The sequence below is a fragment of the Esox lucius genome, chromosome 7 (genome assembly GCF_011004845.1).
Source record: "Esox lucius isolate fEsoLuc1 chromosome 7, fEsoLuc1.pri, whole genome shotgun sequence".
Lineage (NCBI taxonomy): Eukaryota > Metazoa > Chordata > Actinopteri > Esociformes > Esocidae > Esox > Esox lucius.
Genome location: NC_047575.1, coordinates 3698813 through 3712387, shown reverse-complemented (window position 1 = coordinate 3712387; position 13575 = coordinate 3698813). Strand labels below are relative to the sequence as shown.

Below are 13575 nucleotides of genomic sequence, written 5' to 3'. Positions count from 1 at the left end.
GCTGGACGTGCCTGGAACACCTCCCTAGGGAGACATCCTGGGGGCATCCTTACCAGATGCCCGAACCACCTCAACTGGCTCCTTTCGATATATTTTTTATCATTATTATATTGGTTTGATTATATGGATTATATGGCATTTGTGAAACACATCCCAGTCTAATAATGGTTTTAATTCAATCCTTCATCACGCATCATGTTCAGGTCTCCTATTAGAGCCTTTATTGAGCCTCAAGATACATTTCATAGACTGCTCAGATATAGGTCTACAGACTAGGATAGGATTTATGCGACAAATGTTAAGATACTTGATTTTGGAAACCATGTTGGGAAACTAATTTCCTATGAAACTTTATCTATAGACTGCTTAAATGGTAAGGATATGTATGGATGTGGAGGGCAGAGGTATTTGGAACAAAGAGATTTGATGGCATTTTTTAAAATGCATTATTCGATTGGAATTACCTTGTTGAAGAATAAAACAGATCATTTTGGAAAAACATTTTACTCCACAGTATTTTGAATGTGTGCAATTTATAATTTTAAATGAATGGCCAAAGTTTTTCTAAACAACTTCAATTAATGAGTTGTGTGGGTGATTTATGAGTGATCTGCTATATAATGTGTAAAACAATTAACTCTCACTCTGAAACAAGCAATTTGTCTTGGTGATTTATGTGTGATCTACTATATAATGTGTAATACAATTAACTCTCACTCTGAAACATGCAATTTTGGCACCATGCTGCTGGAATAGAAAAGATCATCTGGAAAAGATTGTCAGCTGCAGTCAAGGAAGAGACTTGGGCTCTATTTTGCATAATCATGTTGCCTACTCAATGACATTTACAAAGATACTTCATTGGGTATAGGAAGCAAGGTGTGTACCCACGTTCCCTAACAGTCAAGAAACGTCCCTTGTCAGGAAACGCCCCAGGACTCTTGTTTTATTCAGACAGATTCAGACCATGTTGGGATTTTGTCTTAAATGCTTTATCGTTAGACTGTAACGCCACCTGCTGTTGCCCTGGAGAAACAGTACAAGCTCCCCTCTGAAGCTTTGTTTTTTTTTTATTACAAGGTTGTGTTTCCATTTCAGACTCTGGCATACAATTATCTCTGCATTATTTTATTACAACGTTCTAACGTTTCGGGAGCCTATTTCTAAATCCTATAAAATGTGCACATTCAGTAGTCATGGATTCATGGCATAGAATGTTCCAGTCCTTCCACTTGGCAGAAAACGTTTCATGTCATATGCAATTAGTCTTGTCAGTAGGCTATCATCTCTCCTCATTACCTCATGTTAATGCATCTGACTGGGGCTGCCAGGACTAGTAAAACAGTGTATTGCACCCTGATCTGAAACATTTTAAATGTACAGTGACTATAAAAAGTCTACACATCCCCCTTAAAATGCCAGGTTATTGTGATGTAAAAGAATGAGACAAAGATAAATCATGTCAGAATATTGATTTCTGAACTCTTGATTTCTGAAACCAAATATTGATTTCTGAACTCTTCTTAGTTAAAACATTAGTATTATGTTGTTGAAAAATGAATATGAATTTGTTTTCTTTGTTTTTATTTGAGGTCTGAAAACAATGCATCTTTTTAAGTTCTTTTGACCATTTGTTATTTTCTACAAATGAATACTCTAAATGACAATATTGTTATTTGGAATTTTGGAGTAATGTTGTCAGTAGTTCATAGAATAAAACAGAACTGTTCATTTTACTCAAACACATACCTATGAATCGAAAAACCAGAGAAACTGATACATTTGCAGTGGTGTCTTAATTTTTTCCAGAGCTGTATATATTCTTAATGTAAACATATTGACCCAGGGCAGTTCTCAGTTTATGTAGGTATAAATGTGTGTATTTAAATAATAGCAGTAATTATTATTATAGTTAATACAAATGTATGTATATATATATGATACAAAAACAGAGGAATTTACTGAGTTACCTATTCATATATCAACATTAATCTATACAAATGAATTGACTATTCCCTCATCTCTAATCTATAGATTTCGTTAGACAGAAATGATCTTTTTGAGTTTATTGAACATTTATGGGATCTTTAATTTCAGGCTTATTAAACATGGGAACAACACTAGATATTTTTTAAAGTATATATACGGCTATACAATATACGACCACTGTCCATCGCAGTCCAGCCGCCCTCAAAAGGGACGCCTGCTCGCCCGGAGGACCTCCTAAAAAATGAAATGCTCTGCGTGGCTCTTTAAATGTGTGGGTCGTTCACTCGCTGTTTGTGCTACGGTTTGACAGTTCCTTAGTTCCTGCGCAATAGCCATTGCTGACTTTGTAGTGTACAGGATCGGAGGTGGGAGGGTGCATGCATGCTATAATGCAGTTGAGGTGATATCCGATAATGAAAATTATTGAATATATACATGTAAATTGTACGTCGATCCGGAAACTGCACAACTGCTGACTATGACTATAGAAGCATATTCAGAAGACAGACACAATGTAGCGGTTACTGGCGATCGACATGTAGCCGGCTACATGTTTCCGATTTCTTGCTGTCGATGCCTCCGCTGACTTAAATGGTGGCCCGGTGAGATCAGATCTTTCGAGAAATAAAAGGTAAACAAATTTAGCGTTTAAAAAATTCACAGGAAATGCATACGCTCTAGGGTACATACAGTGCAATTAAAATCAACAAAATAGCAACGTTTGTCTGAACACTGTTATTCTACGGTAGAGCTACGTAATGCATGTTGTGTTTCTAATTATGGCAACATTTTGACACATAGACGACGCGGTGTGCTTGAAAAATGCACATGCGGGTAGTCTACAGTTTTCATGCGTTCCAAATTTATCTTGTGATTCCTGTCAAGGCCAGCTATTCGAGTTAATTTCAAATGACCAGTTTGACGTAAAAGCTATCTCGAATATTAAATACATTATTCCCAAGCATTATACTGTTATGTTGCTTGCATTTTGACAGAGTGTTCTCTTACCCCTCCACACCTAAAGGTATACAACAAGAAGACCCACAGTTAATCCTCCAGTCTGCTGATATGAGAAACCCTAGAAGGTCTGCATGATGATGGAGATGCTCCAGTACATAAGCTGGCTGTGCTTGGTTGGTCTCTTCCTAGCCTCCTTACTAATTGTGTTGGCCTGGCTGATCCAGTACTCTCTGACAGTGCTACGATCCCGGAGCCCAAAGTCACTCACCCAGAGCCCGGGAGCCACATTCAGGCAACTCCCCTCTCTCCGCCCCTCCCACCAGATCTTGGCTGGAGGAGTGTGGGGCAGCCTGCTGAAGCTTTGTTTCGGCCGGGATGGAAGAGGAGCTGCTTCTGAAGCGGGTGTAAAGGGTCTGCTCACATCACTGTTCTCCTTCAAGTCTTTCCGGGAACACTGGCAGAGAGCATGGGTCAAAGCGCTCAATGAACAAGCCTACAGACAAGGGGTACGTTAGGCAGTTTTGGCCGCTCTATGTATTTTTTTTTCCTTTCGGGCTTCAGGCTGTTCCATGGCAAGCATGAGTTATTAATTTGACATCATGTTAAAAGAACCAAGCGTCAATGTAATTAGTCTGTTACAGATTGCTTGTTTTGAGAACAACTGCCAAGCCACAATAGTTGTTGCAATGTTGAATTCTGTAAATACGCTGCCGTAATGTGCATGTGTCTGTGAGTGCATGTGTGCTGTTCCATCCAGGTAGGTAGCAGGCTACACATTGCTGGAAGTGTGTGTGGGTGTTGGAGTGTCAGGATAAGCAGGCGAGAGAGAAAGACAGATTCTTGTGTATTGTATCATTTTGCATGTGTGCAGAAACCATTGAGACGTGATTTCTGTGGGTGGGAGCCAATCCTGGTGCCATTTGGCAGCAAAACATGTGTTCTTTATTATATAACTGTTATCATATATTTAGAATGATATAATATCGCCTATTCACCTGTATGGCAACACAGAGGTAATTTTGAGTGGTATCCAAGAAATCGCTGAAATGGGAAGCTGCTCTCATTGATAAATGTATCCAGTCTAATTCAGACCTGAAATGACTATCAAGCATATTTTCTCCATCTTCTTCATTACTGGCTAATGCGCAACTGATGTCAGTATAACATCCAAGCCTAGAAAGCCCTTCGGTTTCCCTGTCACGCTGCCAGTCCGACACAGAGTCTATCCCCTGCGCTAGTTAGTCCTGTGTTGGACGGGGTCACCGTCCTCCTGTACAATTTCCTCTTTCATTCTGCAAACTCTACTTTTTGAATTGTCTAGACCAAATCCCACTGCTCTGACTACAATCCTGTGGCCACTGAGTATAGCAACTGAATCCCCTACAGACGACCAGACAGATTTGTATATTTGTGGCTGAGTGTATGCATGGATGAGACAAAATGTATGCGCATCAGAGTTTGATGGGGGTCAAACTGGACACCACCAAGGTGGACTGCAACTCTCTTGAGTGAAACAGGACACTCCTTTGTACTCTGTCACCATCCACCACTTATTTTTACCCACTATTTACTGAATGCTGGTGCTGTACAAAGCCTGGTGTGTCAAAATGCATCAAACCTGTTCAGTCCAGAAAGACACTGGCAGCATTTACAGGAAACGTCCTTCAGCTCAGGTCTGAAAAGTGTTTTGAAAATCTCTGATGATTGGATTGGTAACAATTTGGTGGAAAGTTCAGTATTCCTGTCTTTACACGAATGAAAGGAAAACCCTAACATCGCACTTCCAAATTTGTGTTGGTCGATGGCACATATAGCAGATCAAGGGCGAAAATCTTATCTCAGCTTTGGAGGGGACAATTACATGAAATTTTCTCAAGATACTGTAGCTCTGCATATTCAGCTATTCTGTGTGAACTCCACCAACACAAAACAAACTTACTGAAAATAATAATTGCACGACTCAGTTGTGTGTGATCACCATGCAAGCGCAGATTAGTGACCGATGAAGCGCTAGTTAGATTATTGGTTGGTTGGGTGGCTGGTATAAACCGAGTACAGTATATCTACGATTATATTAGCCTACCCATATACAATTAGATTTAGTTATCTACTATGAACGCATTTTTTTAGAATAATGATAGGCGACACGTTTTCCAAGGTTCCAAGGTTGATTTGTCAAATGCACACAATGACAGGAAGAGTTGCACCGAACAACTCAGACAGGAATTGTTTAGAAGATTAGGCTAATATTTGTTATATAGCTGTAACACGACGCTGCCTTCAAGATAAAACATTATATGGAATTTATCACGGATATTTGAGGACAAAAGGTGTGTTGGGAATCATTCAGCCAAAGGATGATTGCATTTGATGTAGCCAACTCAACTCCATACAGGTAGGCCATGTAATTCTGCCTGCTTTGCATCTCAGACAATTGCGTTCATTGGTTAGCATTGGCTGCTGAGGACTTTGAATTTAGGCTAAGAGTGCAGTTGTATAGTCACAGTTTATTTCTTTCATTTACGTATTGAAAATCCATCGGAAGCCCTAATAATCGCAGGTCACGTTCGCGCGAGTAAAACGTATTTGTGTGCGGTTGTTCACGATTGCAAACGCGTTTTCTAATGCCTCTTAAAAGTAATCAGATTACGTTACTGAGTTTGAGTAATTAAAAAGTTACGTTAATGATTTTAAATGTGGACAGGTAACTTGTAACTGTAATGGATTACATTTTAAAAGTAACCTACCCAACCCTGCTGCTTGCATCCTCCCTTCTTGATTAAGTAAAATAGCGGGCCGTATTACAGTGGTAGCAGAACACTGAAAAATATTTCTAGTGTTTCTTGTGGAGGCTGCTTTTTTTTTTACTATTTGAAGACAAAAAAGTTGGCCATGTTAGCCAGATTGAATTCAGTAACCTGGTGCAGGATGGTCTAGTAGACAACTTAATAACTATACCTACTATAATGTTTAGATTTTTATTTATATATAGTAACAGCGTAGGACATAAGGAATGGACACTTTGCAGGTGTTTAGGGCACTGGTGGGCGTTTTCTGAACATAAATAGAAGGGGGAAAGGATGGTCACATGTTTGTACCTCCAGCAGCCTATTTTTCCTTCATTTCCTGGTCTTCTTCTCCTCCCTTGGCTCCTGCATTGCTGGGGCTGAGCAGCGATAAGGGCAGCATGGCTTGAGGTTGCCATGTCATTTGAAGCTTCTCCTATCCCTCCAATTCCTGTACTTCTCTCACAGCATTGTCTGCTTTCACAGTAGCTTCAGTTATAGCTTCGGCCTTTAGCTGCTCCTTGGGAGCTCTTACTTACCTATCTTGACAAGGTCCTGATAGGAGGCAGCTGTGCGCTGTGTGGGGCGTGGCTTGCCTTTTTATATAAACTATGTACACTGTATGGCCAAAAGCATCCGGACACCCGACCATCACACCTATATGAGCTTGTTGGACAGTTTGGAACTATGTAATGAGTAATGCAACTGATGATAGGCATTTTTTATACCTTACGTGCTTCAGCACTCTGCCTCTCTCTGTGAGTTTGTGTGGTCTACCACTTTGTGGCTAGGCTGTTGTTGTGGCTGGGCTGTTGTCGAGGCTGGGATGTTTCACACCTTATATGCTTCAGCACTTGCGGGGCCCTCTGTGTGTTTGTGGGGTCTACTACTTCGTGGCTGGGCTATTGTTGCTCCTAGACACCTTCGCTTCAAAATGATAGCACGTAGCCTACAGTTGACTGGGACTGGTCTAGTGCGACAGAAATGTCTCAAACTGACTTGTGGCAATGGTGACATCCTATGCAGCATTATCACTCTTCTTGGTCAAACAGATAGGATGATGTATCACTGAATAATGCTGTGGTAGCCATGCTGGTTGAGTGTGCATTTAATTCTAAATAAAGACAGTGTCACCAGCAAAGTGCCCCCACACCATCACACTTCCTCCTCCTTGCTTCACATTGGAAACCACACGTGGTGATTATCCACTCACCCACTCTGTGTCTCATAACGACAACAGAGATGGAACAAAAGATCTTGTCAGACTAAAGGACATAATTCCACCTGTCTATTGTTAGTTTCTCGTGTTTCTTGGTTCAAGCAGGTCTCTTCTTATTGGTGTCCTTCAGTAGTAGTTTCTTTGCAGCAATTCACCCATGAAGGACTGATTAACGCAGTCTCCTTTAAACAGTTAATATTGGGAAGGAAAGAATGAAAATAATGAAATAACCAACTTTAAAGAAGGCACACCATTTAAGACTACCTCATGAAGCTAATAAGCTAATAATCTACAATATGAAATGTTTTCTGATCTGTTTATCACATTGTTGGTTACTACCTGATTCCATATGTGTTATGCTGTAGTTTTTAAGTCTTCACTATTATTCTGCAATGTGTAAAGTACTTAAAAACTAAGGAAATACCCTTGAGTGAGTGGGTGTGTGCAAACTTCTGACTGGTTCTGTATACACTGATGAGCCAAAACATTATGATCAACTGCCTAATATGCGGGATAGCCTCCATTGCTCTCCAACACGTTGAAAACAAGGAGTAATTGTTTGCTTATCATCAAATCACCCCAATCAACCTTGGCATGTGCCTTTGTTAGGAGATGATTGACGTTATTCCATTCACCTGTGGTGGTCATAATGTTTTGGCTCATCAATGTGTATAGACACTTTATATATTGTAACAGGGAGAGGCACAGGGAATGGACACAAAGCTTCAAAGCTGGAATATGGTATCTCACAATTTACACTGAAAGAAATTGTCCTAACATGGACGCAATTACCATACACTTGGCATAATCCATGTTTTCTGGATTAAAACACCCACTGTTGAACAATGGTAAGGCTGTGAATCTGAAGAAAAATTAAGACCAAATAAGAGGTAAAAGTAATACAAATGAATACATTACAATACGTTTACAAAATAATGAAAATGTTTGGATATCCCAATGTGCACAGTTGATTAGTAATCAGGAAAAGCTGCATCACACCACTCATGCATTGTCAAGAGCCACAGAGATGCTAACAATCACATGGAAGGATCTACAGAGTTCCATGACTGGGAGTGGAGTAATAGTGCACAAATCAATCATATGAATACCTCTATGTTAAACTGGTCTGTTTTGAACTAGCAAAAGAAAAAAGCAGTAACTCAAAAAGTAGCAACTGAAAGCATAAGGGTGAACCAGCTGCGATGTGGGAAAAGGTTTTGTGGTCAGATAGCGCTTTGAGTTTTGGGCAGAAAGCTCTATGTGTGGTGTAAACCTAACACTGCTAATGCCTCAACGCACACCGTCATTAGAGTAAAGAATGGTGTGGCAGCATCATACTGGGGGAATGCTTCTCATCTGGAGTTACTGGGAATCTTGTCAAAATTAAAGGAAACAGTTTTTGTTCAGATTTTAATTTTCATTATAAACACATGCACACACATTGCAGTTTTACTTATTCAAACAGGTGTTAGAGGCAGATCAGGTCTGGAGGCAAAAATGAATACAATTGTTTAACTCAGTGGAGAGGGCAGAGCTTCATCCCGTTCTCTGAAATCATTCAGTTGAAGTTTACATTGAAGATGATTGAGTTAGGGTTTAGGTAAGGGTAGGAGTTATGTTTAGGGTTTTGGTAAGGGTCAAGCACTGCGTGGTTAAATGTCCTCTCAGAGCATTCTGCTTTTTTGAAAACTCCACCCTTGACTCTGTCAACCATTCATATTAATGTTTGCCTTCAGGCCAGATCTGCCTTCAAGACGTTTGAATAAGTAAGACTCCCACATGTGTGGGTATGATGATAATTGTGTGAACAAAGAAAAGCTGTGTGTCCATGAATGGTGTGTGAACTTGAGAACACTGGTTGCTTTATATCTTTCATATCATGTTCATTAGATTTTTTAAGTGAGCTGGAGGGTGATCTTGGGTGAAATGGGCTCTAAGGTTTCGATCAAATTGCATGTCGGATCGGCAGTTTGTTTTTTGTCTGATGGCCTGGGGATGAAAGTTTTTTTTTTTCAACTCCCTAAATCATTGATGGATGTTTTTTCTTGACTCCTTGAATCCCGGTAATGATGCTCCTGAACACTCTTGTCTGCTAGATAGTAGCAACAGTAGTAACAGTGCATTGTGCTAAGATAACAGTAACATCTTAATAAAGAGATGAAATGCAAGAAAAGCGTTGAGGCATGTGTCAGCAGCATTCTTCTAGAAGGGGTCACTTTATAGCAAACTGCTTTATTTCTTCAGCATAATTAGCACAGAAACTCAAATCTCGGTCTAATCAATGAGGCACCAATTTTGCGACAGAGAAAAGCAGGAGTGTTGAGTTAAATGCTTTTCACGCCGTTTTTATCTCTGGTTAATTAAATGCTGCTGCCTGTTCAGCAATCCAGATTTAGCTACCCAGTTGTCAGGGCATTCAGCATGGTTACAGCATGGTTACGTCATTTGTTCCTTAAATTCCAAAGTCAGTCTGTAAGTAAACTATGCCAGGAGAGGAAAGTACAGAAAAAAGCTGTTTACCCGCATGGTGTTGAATTTGAACTCGGGTCAACTGCCAAATCTAGTACAGTTGCAACTTCCTCTTTTAAACTTTGGTGCAATCTATGTGGCAACATAGAATAAGACTAAAAGTATTTCTTTTGTGCAACGCAGTTTCCACTTACCTGACAACTTGAAGTAATTGCTGTAGCCAATAGCCACACCCACAGTCGTTTATTCAACACAATTACTCTTCTAAACATTCTGATTGGTAACAAAAACCAATGGTTTGGGTCAGACCCAGAAAACATGGAGGTAAAGTAGTTTTCTTTTTTTAATTCATTGCTGGTTTTGCCGCTGTCTGGTTAGAGACAATCCAATCGCTAGTGATATTGTCGGACCCCATATTATTGAGTCAATATTATTTGATTGTTAAACGTATACCAAACGTATACCAACTCAACCAGATGAGTTGTGATTGCCTGAGACAGACAAGCAATTGTAGCCAGCCAGTATTAAAAGCTTTGATTTATCTAGTCAAACTTAGCCATAGAGGTAGTTAGAACGCACCATTGATCTATATACAACTATGTAAATGCAACTACCTTTAGGTTTTACCCAATGAGCAAAGTATGAACACATACCTGGAAGTATTACTCAGAAAAGATGTGCATTTACTCAATAATCCATCTTAATGAGGAAGTCCCTTTTTGTAAACCCTTTTTTCACCTTATTTGCAAGAAGTTTAGAACCAGTTGGTTACTTTTGGTTACTGGCCACCTGCATTTTATAAGTTATTGTATTCTATTTTTAAATTCCTAAATTTGAATGATTCATATTAAACCTGATATGTTTGGCACAAAGTGATACATGTCAGTCTAGGTCTGAGACTTCTGCTCCAGTTCCTCCTCGCTTGTTCACTCACCTTATGCCTCTCATCCACAACTACACCTGACCTGAAAAACCACCTGGGGGGGTTTTGGTGTGGTTTTCTGCCACAGAATTATTAGTGCTCCATAGCCAAGTCACCATTGTCACTCTCTCCGATCCTCACACACAAGCACCTGCCAAGCGTGTTTGCCGGTAACAGATACTGTGGTGACCATGGCATTTGCGGCTCACGTTTACACTCTGATCCGCCCACTGTCACGGTTATGTTTCTGCATCGGGCAAACTTTGAGCTCACATTGCAGGAAAGAAATGACATTGATCGTTAAGTCCCCACTGGAGACTGGAGACTGGAGCCATCGTTGCCCTTGCCTCAGCCATAGATAGAATGATTCCCTTGAAGCCAGGATAGAATGATTCCCTTGAAGCCAGGGAGACAAAGTATGCGGGGCCCATGACAAGGATGCACTGACAGATAGTGTCAGAGAGACCTGTAAATTCTCTTGGGAGTCGGATGCGTTTAACTTCACATGACTGGGCCTTCAGGCTTCTGCTTGCAATAGAGTCAAAGGCGATTAATGTGGAAAAAGAGCAGGAAAACAACAAGTAGAAGTAGCCTACTGTTATTATTCAGCTTCATGTAACTAAATAAACTTTATACATCCAACCTTGTGTATGAAAAGACACCTGGATGCTGATAAGATGCCCTGATCCCTCCTATCAAGCCCAGAATCTACTTGGTTCACATGTTGGTACATACCACTGTAAACTGAAACGTTATGTACAAAAATTATGTAAAATAAGGCACATTTTGTAGTCTAAAAGGTTGAGAAGGTGAGAAGGCCAGGGACCGGTGTGTGTGCGTGTGCGTGTGCACAGATATTAGCCAGCAAGTTTATATAGCAGTCCGTACATAGAAGCAATTCAATGTGCTTTACAAAGAAAATTTAATAAGAAAATAGAAATGGTAGTATTCCATGAGGAAGTTATAAAAGCTGTAAGGTTAAACAGTGTGGTTAAGTTTAAGCACTCAGTCATAGGCACGTAAAAAGATAAGTTTTTTTTTTACCTGGATTTAAAATGTATATGTTTGGGGCACATCTAAGATCTTCTGGTAGTTTATTCTAGTTGTGGGTAGCATAACTGCTAAACGCAGCTTCGCCGTGTTTAGTTTGGACTCTGGGACTCCACTAGCTCATGCAAGATCATGGATCACTGCTCGGTTTATAAGAGCCCTGCTCGGTTTATATTCTTCAAACATGAGAATCAGAAATGTGGGCCTAAACCATTCAGTGATTCATAGACTAAAGGCACCACTTTCAAATCTATTCTGTAACTGACTGGAAGCCAGTGCAAATATTTAAGAATTGGAGTGATGCGCTCTGTTCTCTTGTTCCTGATTCCACTTCCAATTTTCATATTTTGCCTTCAACATAAAAGTCTGCAATGTGTGTATTGTGTAAAATTTCTAAGGAAAACTAAAATATGAATTAAACAAATTACTATTTAAATAATACATTATATAAGGTAAAGAATATTACAAGGTGGAGCACATTGAGAAATGGTTAGAGTTTAATAAGTTAATGTAGAGAACCTTTCTAATATACATTTTATAATTTTTTATGTTATTGTTACTTTATTTTTGCTCCTTAGCTTTGGACAGGGTTTGTGTTATAAATCTGGGAGGCGGTTCATGAACAGTTTTAGAGTGGTTAATTGAGGGGGGTGCTTAGGTTATTAGGGAATTATGTTAAGTAAGCATTGTCAAATAATGTTAAGAAAGTTGACAAGTAAGAGATACTGGTGTAAAGGGTTGACGTTATTGCAATACATAAAAAACATTTTTGAAGATAAAGGCGTTTCAAGAGCCTGGCTACAGTACGATGTTGATTGTATGATGCTGAGTGATGAGTTTTTCTGTGTGTGGCCAGTATTCTGATAAAAGCAGAAAAAACAAATTTGTCATCGGAAATACAAAGTTTGTATTCAACATAATACCTTATTATCTTAATGAAATGTACTGAAATTAATGTATACGTGACACAAAAAGGCAATTTATTATTTTGGCTGCTAAAAAAATATGCTTGGCTGGTGGATTGTTTTAAAAACCAGTCCCCTTGGCAGGTGAGCCAAAAAGTACATTTCGGAGTGTGTGTGTGTGTGTGTGTGTTTTGTTGACGAAGGAGAAGAAGGTGAGACAGTTTTCTCTCCAGACAGACCTAAGGGAATGTGCAGCACCCGGAGTGTCTGGTCTGACATCGAAGTGTCTGTTTCAGTGTGACAGATTAATTCCAAGTTCAAACACAGGGTTTGCCATGGGCACACACATGCAGTTGGGTATGGCCGACACTGCTGTCCTCCTTGGACCCCCACTCTCCAGAAGATGCTAGACAAGGATACTGACTTCCTGTTAATCTGTTCTTCAAACAAAGTTATGCAGCACCATTTTAATCAGATTAGAACCGGGGGTCTTCTTGTTGAAAGACAGACTGCATACTGGGGAAAATTAACTTAAGAGTGGGAAAATTAACTTAAGATAAATACACAAATAAAATCTGTTACGTAAAGATTTTTTACAGATTAAAATGTAAATCACCTTGTTATATGGACATGTGTTTTTGTGTATGTACGTATTCGTCTTGATTCGTGCTGATCAGCTGTTTAATCATCTTATCCAAACAGTTAGGACGTCCTCGCCTGACCGAGAGAGAGAGTGTGTAGTAGGTGTAGGTTGCTTGGATATGTGTTGCAGGCAGCTGTGTTAAGTGTTCCCACACTACACGCATCCACTTCCGGTCCATTGGTGATGATCTGTGGGTCTGTCTAAGAAGCTTTCCCATCCCTCCCTCTCTGGGTAATCCAGGGATTGAACATAAGGCTCTGCACAGCTGGTTACATGTGACGTGGATGTCAACAGAAGGACGTCCTCTAAAGGCGTGCTCACATGCACACGCGCATACACAAACACATGCGATTAAGCATACAGTATTGCGGTGTAATTAAGGATTAAAGGATTAAATTATTTTAGTCAGCAGTTGCGCACAAGCCCAACTGAAAACTGATTTCTGCTTTTAAACCCGTACCTCTCCATATTTGCGCACTAGGAGCAATTAAGGTTTTATTTATCATCGGCTATGGGTTAAGATCTAGCAACCTTCAGTTCCAGGTCATGTGCTTCTACAAGGCTACCTGCCACCAATGTGTAATCCTATGTGAGCTCTTTGATCACACTGAGCTCTTTGACACTGCTTAAGT

General features: G+C 39.9%; 1 protein-coding gene across 4 annotated transcripts in view; it reads left to right on the top strand.

The window, feature by feature from the left end:
• The first annotated feature begins 2319 nt into the window (after positions 1 to 2319).
• The window catches only part of c2cd2l (c2cd2 like), a 35069-nt gene continuing 23813 nt past the window's right edge, over positions 2320 to 13575 (top strand). For all 4 annotated transcript variants that reach the window (XM_010870448.4, XM_010870444.4, XM_010870446.4 and 1 more), the window contains exons 1-2: positions 2320 to 2620; positions 3014 to 3455. In XM_010870448.4, the coding sequence (XP_010868750.2) occupies positions 3081 to 3455 (375 nt within the window). In that variant the 5' untranslated portion in view covers positions 2320 to 2620; positions 3014 to 3080. The remainder of the gene's footprint in view (positions 2621 to 3013; positions 3456 to 13575) is intronic.